General features: G+C 36.3%; 1 protein-coding gene across 1 annotated transcript in view; it reads right to left on the minus strand.

Annotated features, from left to right (window-relative positions):
* Positions 1 to 12055, minus strand: part of LOC140172734 (piezo-type mechanosensitive ion channel component 2-like) — a 143321-nt gene that overhangs the window by 68859 nt on the left and 62407 nt on the right. Inside the window, exon 5 of the mRNA XM_072195866.1 lies at positions 631 to 1101. Within this exon, the coding sequence (XP_072051967.1) occupies positions 631 to 1101 (471 nt within the window). The remainder of the gene's footprint in view (positions 1 to 630; positions 1102 to 12055) is intronic.

Here is a 12055-nt window from a genome sequence, read left to right on the forward strand (position 1 = left end):
GGTATCCCCATCCCCTCAATCAATACCTCCTCTCCTTCTTGTAACACAACCCCTGTTTCTTAACCATAGGCCTACTCTTTCTTCCTCTATTGATAACCTTTCGATGGATTGGGAAATCTCTATTTTGTAAGACATGATATCAAATATAAGATACCTTTCTGTGATATGTCTGTGATGCATCCAAAGAGGGATAGTCTAGGAAGGTTGCTTCAATGTCTTCCCAGCATGCACTTCATATTATTATGCAAATGTGAACTTCAATCACTACAGGAAAATGAAAAATGTTTTTAAATTTCTTCCCTCTGTATTAAAACTTTGATATCTACTTTCAAATGACATAAATTATAAATCCTTTTAGTTTTGGGAAAAGGTGGCACATTTTACTTAGAAAGTTGTACGCTTTTTAAATTTTTGAGCAAATTATTTGATAAATAATTTCAGAACATTTCACTGGAACATGCAGCAGCCTAGAATTATTCTTACCATATCTCTGATTGGATCAATACATGATATATACCTCTTTTTAACCAATCAAAATAGTTCTTTGATGTTGATAATTTGGCTGGTAGTGCTCATGGGGTTAAATACAAGTTTTAATTTGTTTGAGTAAAAACTAGTTATCTTGCTTACCTTGTGAGAAAATCTTGACTGGAATCAACTATGTCCGCTTCCGGTGGCAGTATTTCCTGGAAGAATTGGAACTGGTATAGATACAATAAAATCACATGTGTACCACTGTACATCAGCCATCCCAGCATCCATAAGTTGAACTTTGACCCCCACGATTTATACAACGACCACCATGTGATGATAATTAAAAACGATAAAAAATAAACTGCTGATATTGCTGATGGAAGTATGACTCCAGCCACTGCACACAGGCAGACTGTCATGGCATTTTGTACACCCTGAATGATGATAGTAGTTTGATGCAAGTGTTTTCTTTTTGTAGTTCTTGAGATACTCCTTTCAGTTGTGATGACGTCATTTTGACGTAATATTAGTATCCTACATATAATATATACAACAATAGCAGTGATGCACACCATGATGTCTGGCACGATAAGACGACATAGTGTTGAGATGGGGAGATTGTCCAGTCTACGGAGAAAAAGAGACAAAGTATGCATTATTTATTAACAAACTATGGAAAATCTTTCAATTTAAACATGAAATATTAAACAATGTTATCTTCATTATTAATAGTGACATTGATTTTCATTGAATTATATAGTTGGCTGTGTTATGTATTTTTGACTGGCATTTTGCTAAAGTTGCTAAAAATGTGATTTTTATGTAATATAAACCCATTTGAACCAAAAAAGTATTTGCAACATTTTTTTTTCACTGCAGCTAATGGGTGGGGTTAATTTCAAAATGGCTGCCATTTTTGACCTATTTTTGAGACATTTTAGCTACAATCCAATCCATTGAAAAACAGCCTAGAAATGCACTGACAGCCATTTTGAAATTAGACACAGTGCTGCAATGAAAACAAATACCGTAAAACCCTGTCTACAAGAATATATAGTGTTTTTTATGAAAGCTAAATTAATTCGAAGCCAGGGGCGTCTATTCTTCCGTTATTCACCCTCAAAGGGGAGGGAATAGTTTTACCCCTTTGGGGAAGAATTTTGTGTTTTGAAAAAGAAAAAAAAAGAGAGGAAAAGAAAACAGAAATCAACAGGATTCAAGGAAGATTTTTTTTTTTTATTTTAACTAATTTGGGCCAAAAGTATATAGGCCTAACTGAAGCATGAAATAGATGGTCACTGGCTGGCAGTGACTGGTCTACAGGGTAGGTGAATTCATCAAGTGTCATTTGGGGAAGAATTATAATGGATACATAGCATTAGCAAACATGTAGCAGTCCCTAGACTACTCCGTAGTCCACTTGCCCATTGTCATGATTGTGCATACTCTGGATATTGCATTTAAGCTTAAAACTCAGATTTAATTGATTTGTGCACAATTGATAGATTTTCACAACTGATCATCTTTTCAGTCACCGTACTCCCTCTGTATGTTAGCTTCCCAAGTGGACTACTGACTTTGGATTGCTGTTAAAATTTTTAACATGGGACTCTATGGAGAGTTAGGCCAATTTCTGGCCTAACTAAAATTGGTCATGATGTAATGCATCTTTAAATGAATCTGGCTTGTGATTGGTCGCCCAGATCTCGTTATTGTTTAAATCCTCCCGACACGTACCATTACCATTAACTATACATGGTACACATCTATCTTTGGAATGCGGCGCTTTTGTGCTGGTGCGAAAGTTGGTGGATGAACATACGCATCTAGCGCGTACTGTACCACCATGCGTAGTCTTGTGGTTAGATTTGATTGATAAACAAGTATGATTGACAGTGTGTTTTAGAGAACGAAGTCCCTGGGTAAAGTTCTGCTTAAAAGTGAAAGTCCATAGTCCATTTTTAACTCGTAATAAACTGGCAGATTCTAAAATTAGAATTGTTCAGTATTGAAATGCCATTATAGTTATGCCATTATGATATGTTGCATTCAGTAATATAAGCATACGTATATTTTACTTTTACTGTCACAAATATAATTATATAAACTTTTTCATAACCATTTTATACTAGTATTTTGATGTAATAAATATCAGTATAATTTCGAGTTCAACTGAATCGTTCATCATGATTAATAAGGTATTTTTATTTATCAAAAATGGACTATGGCATAGTCTAAGCAGTCCCTTGCCTTTTACCTACATTCCCATCCCAAAAAAAAAATAGTTTGAGGGAAACCAGGGAATGCTTTAGCCCAAAACAAAACAGGGAAGAGTTGGGTCAGTAATGCTTCCCTGTCTGGGCAATGGTGCACTAGTGGTCATACTACCTAGGCGAAATGTCAACCGTGCTAGCATGGTCAACCATGGTCAACCATGGTCAAAACATGGTTGACCATGGTTAACTATGGTCAGCGATGATCAGCCATGGTGGCTTGACCATGGTCAACCATGGTTGCCATGGTCACCATGGTATACCATGGTCGACCATGCTTTAGCATGGCCGAGCATGGTCAGCCATGGTCTTCACCTCACTTGACCATGGTTGACCATGGTCACTTTTAAAATATACCATGGTCAACCATGCTTTATCATGGGTGAGCATGGTCAGCCATGGTCATCACCTCACCTGACCATGGTCACTTCAAGTATACCATGGTCAACCATGCTTTAGCATGTGTGAGCATGGTCAGCCATGGTCATCACCTCACCTGACCATGGTTGACCATGGTTACTTCAAGTATACCATGGTCAACCATGCTTTAGCATGGCTGAGCATGGTCAGCCATGGTCATCACCTCACCTGACCATGGTTGACTCTGGGTAGTGAATGAGAAAAAGCGCCCTCTGTTGTTATTAATCGTATTTAATGCGTATTTACAACGTTGTGAATAAATATTTGACACCATAGAATATAAAAACTAGTAATTTGATAAGTTAAAATAAGATTTTTAACAGAATAAATCTAAATAATATGATTATGCAGTTTATTCCGTTAAATATTTACCCCATAATTTCCCTCATTCTTCAGGCCCTGCCCTCTATCGGGTGCTAATTTAAAGTTTAAGCTTGATTGCTATTGTTTCTTTCTATTGTTTCTTCCTTGATTGCTATTGTTTCTTAACCATGGTCAAACATGCAAATTTTTGACCATGGTTGACCATGGTCACTTTAGATAGACCATGGTTGACCATGGTCTCTGGCCGTGGTGCCATTTTTCAAAAACATGGTTGACCATGGTCAAAAACATGGTTGACCATGGTCAAAAACATGGTTGACCATGGTCAAAACCCTGGTTGTTGAACTATGGTTGACAATGGTTCAACCATGGTCAAACATGCTAAGTTTTAACCATGGTTGACCATGGTCACTTTAGATAGACCATGGTCAAAAGGTTAACCATGGTTGACCATGGTCTCTGGCCGTGGTGCCATTTTTCAAAAGCATGGTTGACCATGGTTTGACCATAGTCAAAACCCATGGTTGAACCATGGTTGACCATGGTTAACCATAGTTCAACCATGCCTTTTTCAAGTCCCTGGGTAAAGTTCTGCTTAAAAGTGAAAGTCCATAGTCCATTTTTAACTCGTAATAAACTGGCAGATTCTAAAATTAGAATTGTTCAGTATTGAAATGCCATTATAGTTATGCCATTATGATATGTTGCATTCAGTAATATAAGCATACGTATATTTTACTTTTACTGTCACAAATATAATTATATAAACTTTTTCATAACCATTTTATACTAGTATTTTGATGTAATAAATATCAGTATAATTTCGAGTTCAACTGAATGCGTTCATCATGATTAATAAGGTATTTTTATTTATCAAAAATGGACTATGGCATAGTCTAAGCAGTCCCTTGCCTTTTACCTACATTCCCATCCCAAAAAAAAAATAGTTTGAGGGAAACCAGGGAATGCTTTAGCCCAAAACAAAACAGGGAAGAGTTGGGTCAGTAATGCTTCCCTGTCTGGGCAATGGTGCACTAGTGGTCATACTAGCGATGATGTATCATAGCGATGTTTTTACATATTTGTTGTGGGACCTGAGAGCACATCAGACATATCGAATTGCATTTTGAATACAAGGAATGTCCTTCTGATAATAAATAATTTTATTGTATTGAATATAAAGATTTTTTCCCCAAAACACAAAAAAAAAAAGTAGGTCTTTTGGGGAAAAAATGTATATCTTCAATATGAAAGGTCACAATTTTCAATTGATGGACGGCTTTTCATCCCAGCTACATGCACGTCAAGTACATGTCATTAGATTTATAAAGTTTGCTTTGTCTTTGAGGACTGTTAAATATCAAAAATATTAAAAATATCAAGAATTTTAATAATTTGCCATAAAATTTGTATTATATCGCGAATTTCAAAAATCAAAATTATTTGATATCAGAAGGACATTCCTCGTATTCAGAATACAATTCGATATGTCTGATGTGCTCTCAGGCCTACAAAAAATACTGTGCAAACATTGCTATCTGATTCCTTAAAGTAAACCCTTTTGTTGTAAAAACTTGATGAATAAAAGTACTACGTAAAGACCTTTTCCTGAAGGAAACCTTTTGATATTCTAACCATGCATCATGAGACCTTTCTCTTCTTGAGACCTTTTTGAACCATTTGGCCTCATATATTGCATTGCAAACTATTAATTTTGATCAAAACAAAAGGTACATTAAGATATTCCGAATACTAGTAGCAATAAATCTCATTTAGTATAATATGTATTCCAAGTAAAACAGCATTGTCTGAAGGAAACCTTTTGATTTTTTAACCATGCATCATGTTTTTGAGAACTAGTACTATAGCGATCAATCTTATTTAGTTTAATAAATTAATATGCATTCTAAGTAAAACAGAAGTTCTGAAGGAAACCTTTCACTTTTCTAACCATGCATGTTTTAAGACTTGTACTCAACAATATCTTTTCCTTTGGTGTCTTTATTTTACCAAATTTTACGGTAAATTACAGTATTTTACTGAAAATTACCCGGTAAAATACCAGGGGTTTATTTTACTTACCGATTTAGAACACTGCCTATGGGAGGTAACAAGAAAAATGAGGAAAAGTATATGTAGATAGCAACCAGCATATCAAAAATGTTCCCTTTCGGGTCCATTTTTGTGGGATTCCAGTTGGGGAAGCATCTGGGGAAGGATGTGACACACCGTGGTAGGGTGTGGGAATAATTTAGATTTTCTGGAAGAATAGACACCCCTTTTCGAAGCAAGCGTAAATATACCAATACAATAGATTGGTCTTAAAATAATACTTGTTTACATATGCTTGGATCCGTAATTTATTTGTTCGAACTCCATAATGGTGCCTGGATTAATGTAGCTTTCATCAGAAGCACTCTGCTTGTAGACGGGGTTTTACAGTATTGCAAATACATTTGAGCAACTTTAGCAAAAATGCCAGCAGCCCCTTAAATTTCAACAGAAGGCTGTGGACTATATAACACTAGGAAAAAAGATAGTGGGGGAGAGAGGAGAGAGTGATTGCGAGGATGTTCACAGGCTTTTCACCGTATTGGTGGGGACATTTTTGGACAGTTGGGACATTGTGAAATTATCGCTTTTATGGTCCTATACAAATGTACTGAAAATACCCTGTTTGATTATAGGGAGTATAGTAAAATGTCTAGTGGGGACATGCCAATGGCCAACTATATGCAAAAGCAAAAGTTACGAGATTTTTTATCCTAAGCACTTGCCCTAGTGAGAGATGCAGATGTCAAATTGAAGTTGGGACCCCCTATCAGCTGAAATAGGCATATAGCCTGTATAGCATATACCTAGGGAGTATAATGGTCTGTCACTTCCAAAATTAAAGCGGACACTACCAAATACAGACCAGTGGTATAATATCATTAAGAAAGAAAAACCATTACAAGAAACAGACCAGCGGTATAATAGCTTATAATATCCTAGGAGCATAATGCTCCTTACCCCCAATCAAAATGAAACTTTTGAAATATCCCACTGAAAATCGCACAAAAATGACTGTTGCCTCCCCCCCCCCTCAATGCAGGCTTGGTGCCTCCTTCAATCAAATTACTCATGGTCATGCTACACCACTGCTACAGACAAACTGACAGACAGACAGACACCCACCCGACACACCAACACCCCGACGACACACAGATAGGTAGATAGACAAGTGGATAAATTGCCAAACAGACTGCAAACAAAGGTATAACACATGGATGGTATCGCATTAAAAATCTTGACACAACTTTAAATATCTGGCACATTACATTATGCATGAGCCATACTCACGCAAGTACCAGGTTATAAATTTTGGAACAGCCTGTCTGGCTCCTATGTTTATTTTGCATGCTAATCATCCAACACAGAAAATTAAAAATCTGAAAATGAATATGAGGCTTGGCTAAAGTACCTCTATATAACTGTGTGGATCATCGTTGGAAGCTTTAGGGCTCCATCAATTCTGAAGAACCGTTTCAAATGAAAGGACATGTAATTTTGGGTTTACTCATGAAAGAAACCCAATGATATCATATGTATGTATGTATTTGGTAAAACATGCTATTCAATTAACAATGCCTACAATCAATACAAAACAAAGCTGCAAAGCTCATTTTCTCCGCGGCTATAGATTCGACAGCCCCACACCATCGCTAGACTCATTACATTGGTACATTGGCTCCTTGTCCGAGAACACATAAACTTTATTAACTTTGCCTGTATGTGTACATATCTCTTCATGGTCTATTGCTGATCCCAATTTTTATCATATTACTGCTCTCAACAACTACAATCTTAGCTACAATCCAGGAAAAAAAGGTTGGCACACTTTGCCCGTCTTTTGGTATATCTCTTCCCCCGCTCCCCCAATTCAATGTTGGACCAAGCCATGTTGTCAACAGGTCCGTGAGACCCTCCAACATTGAAGGATGGGGAGGGGGAAGGGTGAATATAGGGGAGTCTGTACTTCACTTATATTGCATGCATGTTTCACTAGCCTCTCCAATTTTGATAGGGCACGCATTTCCATTGTTTAGTGCAAGTGTGCCAACTATTTTTTTCCTGGATTGTAGAAAGATCACTATTAAAGGCACCAGAAACAAATTTGTTAGATCTTTCAATCGACCACCATGCTGCTTTGATGCTTATTATTAATGCACTATCAACTAATTAAGCAGAATTAATGTTACATTTATATTGGTCAATATTAATACAGGCATAAAATACTATGTTATCACAATTAACAATAGTAAATTAATTGATTTCATAAATAAGTATCGACCAAGCATTGAAATTAATTTGTTTCTCTTGCCTAAAGGAGCCTATAATAGATTGAGAACTTGTAGTTGTTGAGAGCAGTTACGTGATGAAAATTGTGATCAGCAATTTTCTCTGGTTACTTCTCTCTAATATCCCTGCTTTTCTAAACCATGTAATCCAAGTCAGCAGGGCCGCCTGAGCAGAGGTAGGTGGACAAGACTTACAGAGATCAGAATAAAATAAATTGAGAAGCAAAAAAAAAAGAAAATAATGAGTGCCCTAACGCCTTGAACCAAGGCTATTCATGGTCATGCTCTGAGTCTGAATTTCAACAACTAGACCAATGCAGGGACCCATCATACTCTCTCTTGTGACAATTTCTTCCGAACATACCATCCACCACAAAAGAATTGGTGATAAAGGCATCTGCTGTTAAAGGGCCTTAACTATGGAACAATATTTCCTGCCACATACATGAAGCACCAACCATTGGACTATTCCACTTAAAATCCACACTACCCTGTGGAAGATTTTGGAAATATCTTCCACAGAGGGGAGTATGAATTTCAAAATGGAATGAACTCTATTTGAATTTCATACACCCTGATTCGTCCTGAATCTTCCACAGAGGGAGGGCAAGTTTCAAATAGAGTTGATTAATGTGCTAATTCCATTTTAAATTCCTACTCCCCCTGTGGAACATATTTCCAAAATCTTCCACAGGGGTAGTGTGGATTTCAACTGGAATAGCCCAATTTGACAGTTTCAAAAGTGCACTTAAAACTCATTTGTACAGTACCCTTTGTATTTATTCATGTTTCGGTAGTTTTCACTGTCATTTTTATTAGTGCTGTTGTCGACATGCCTTATGTTGACATTATAAATATTCCAACATGGCAACATTAATTTGAGAATGTTAACAAACAGCGAAAAAGTTGGGTTAACTAGGAAGTGCCAAATAACCAGTATTTTTACAAATGTAACTGCTAATTATCACTTGAACAAGAAGCATAGTCATGGTATGCATGGAATAGATAATGCATGGAAAGAGTACGCAGGATATTTAACCAAATTACAGCAGATTTCTTTCATTTTGTGATTAATATGAATAAATTTGAAGTATTCCCGCCCAATGAATTTTGACATTTTGACATATGTCAACATCAGGATGTACATATTCCGATCAGTGTCTTAGCTAGCCACCCGTCTGGCCATCATTTTGGACGGGGAGTTTGCTCCTGGGACAGGCAAAATTAATGCCTTTGACAGATGCTACATTATAATTGTAGGTGTTTAGAAAGTCTATTGACCTTTTTAGTAGATCAGGTTTGCAAAACAAGGCTATAGCAGCACATATTTGAACTCTTTGAACCCCCAATGGGCTGTAGAAGTCTGGTAAATATTTTGATGGTCAAATTGGGACAGGCAAATTTATTCAAATGACGGGCAAACATGAATTTCTAGCTAAGACCCCGATTCTGATATGTTACATCGACATGAAAATATTATATTGACAACAGCACTAGTTTTTATGTTTTTTGCATAGTTTTGTAAGTGCAGCGATCACACCATGAGACACTCTTAGAAGTGTGCTTAATGCTTTATGCTTGACAAAGTGCCATGACCAGCACCACACAGTGCCCCAATGTTTGAGTTGAAAATGTTGTGAGGAAATTAAAGCTGAGGTAATACGTACTACTCCGCTGACATTCGATGCCCATTGTGACAGATATGGCAGCATTTTGTCATTATGACTTCTATAGCATCTATCGCTGACATCTATGATGTCTGTTACAGAGAGGCCCAACATCTTAGACAGAAGCGTGCAACCTTTTCACCTAATGTGCCAATGTGTATTGTTTTGTCAAATTGAGTGGGCCTTCAATGGTACAATTAAAGTGCATACAAAAATATCTAGTGAAGATACAGTCTGTGATAAGTGCACTCCGTCATAGACGAGTCTATTTATGTTTGAGCTAGACAAAATTGGAACATCAATGTTTTTTTTTGTTTTAAGATCTCTAAACGACATCCCCAACAATTTATCAAAAATGGAGGGAAAAGGGAAAAAATGCTAATTTGCATAAAACAAAAATGGCTGCTTATGGAGGACTCAAATGTCAAATTGACAATCTTTTTGGTTGATTCTGGGTAAAATGTATGTATTCTTCTAATTATTAGGATTCAGAAAAAGTATATAGTTTGACCTATCTCCAACGTACAGTTCTTGAATTAAAGGCATAAAGGTCAAATGTCAAATTTTGGCTCCACCATTGTCCACACAAAGAATCAAAAATGCTCTGATTTTGATTAAAGTGGTCTCAAATTGTTCTGCTTGGAACAAAATGTTGAACAAAAGAATAGTTTGCCATAACTCAGGTGTTTAGTTACCTGTGTAACATCACAAAATAGATCAGGGTTAACATTATTCAATGAACTTTGACTTTTTTGCCCTGTTACCCAGGTAACGAAACACAGTAGTTTTGTTCAAGAGCTTTGCTTTACCTGAACTGAAAAACCCTTGCCTTTGACAAGATTAGGGTTAAATTACAAGCAGGGAGGGGATGGGCTATTTGCTGTGATATTGAAACATAATGGAAATGTGAATTCCAATTGTAACATGTAAATATTGAATACCAGTTTCCTACTCTCTATCCTAAACTGTTTTTGGTATATTTAGAATGGCGTAAATGATTGATGTTTTGTCTTTTGGAGCTGACATCATGCCCTGTGCAATTTACAATAAATTCAAGGTTGATGCATTGTGGATGTGGCTTTATCATGCACAGAATGTGGTTGCTGTAGATACAGTGGGCTTTGGACTTGATCATCCGACATGGCGTTACTCTCAACTTGAGATGAGACACTATACCTTCTAATTTTGAGAGCCTGGTCCTGCTTGGCCACTAACAATGTATGTCATTATCTATGCCACAGCAGTAGCGGACAGACGTGAAATAATTGCCGTATTCATTTCATGGTTATTTGAATTTGGAAAATTAGGACCTCTCCCTGGAGAAATACTTGTAAATCCTCAAAATTCAAAAGGTGTAATTGAAAGTGGTGTTAAATCTAATTGCAAGAAGCACACTCCAAGTGGAAGCTTAATGCTCTGCATGCTAGTCATGTGCTTCAATGGAAAATATGGGAAATATTTTCTCAATGTGATCAAGAGCTATCATAATGAACCACTGAACCAATACTAGGCTTGTTTGTACTCATTTTAATGCATTTTTATGCTGATTCCAAATATGGTCATGAAAATTTACATTTCTGAAAGTTTTTAATTTTAAAAATGTTTTGAAACTTGCTGTCTGCAGTCGACCCACATGAAGAGAGTTAATGAAAGTACATAACATTGCCCTGCAAGTTTTTACAAGGGTAAACAAATCCACAAATCAATAATCAGTCCTTTTTGATGAAATGCCACAAGGCCAATATATACTGTGCATAAAAAGCAAATTTTACACTTAGAGGGACATTTCATGATCCACAGCCTCATCTCCCCCTCCCATTTTTCTCAAAAAAAGTTGAGATTTTTATACCACTGGAAACCTTTGGCTACATAATGTTTATGTACAAAATATTTCTTGCAGAATAATTTGTTTAGCAAAAATATCATCAAATTTGAATTACGTTCTGGTACACCAGAACAAAATTACAACACAGTGATGAAGCAGTGTAATACACATCATCATACATAACTCGCAAACGAGAAATCGGAATCAACTGATATTTTGGGAATAAGATTTTTTCATGGATATCTGCTGAAAATTATCATAAAAAGAAGATGCCAGGATTATGAAATACTTCTTTAAAATAAAAGCAATTTCTTAAAGACAATCAAAATGAAATGGTGGTGAGAATTATTGGGATATAACTTATTGTATGTACAAATGCAGATAAGTAATCAACTATTTGAAAATCATAATTACTTGAAATTACACTGAGTAAATATATTGTTAAAAGCCTCTCTTAAGAGCAGAAATTTGTGAAACAACTCCCTTGCTGACCATATCAACTGCTCAGAGCTAGAAGTAGGTAAGTGCAATAGTTGCCCTGTGTACATTTGGCAATTTACACACAGCATATTGTTCTCATCTACATACGGCAGCTACACATGGCAGCTATTGCACTAACCCACTTCTGGCAGTGAGCAGTTGATGTAAAAATTTAATTGTTTCATAAAGCGTATCATACTAGTAGTAGTAATATAGGAAAGTGTAATATAAGTATTATGATGGATATAAGTA

The sequence above is a fragment of the Amphiura filiformis genome, chromosome 16 (assembly GCF_039555335.1).
Source record: "Amphiura filiformis chromosome 16, Afil_fr2py, whole genome shotgun sequence".
Lineage (NCBI taxonomy): Eukaryota > Metazoa > Echinodermata > Ophiuroidea > Amphilepidida > Amphiuridae > Amphiura > Amphiura filiformis.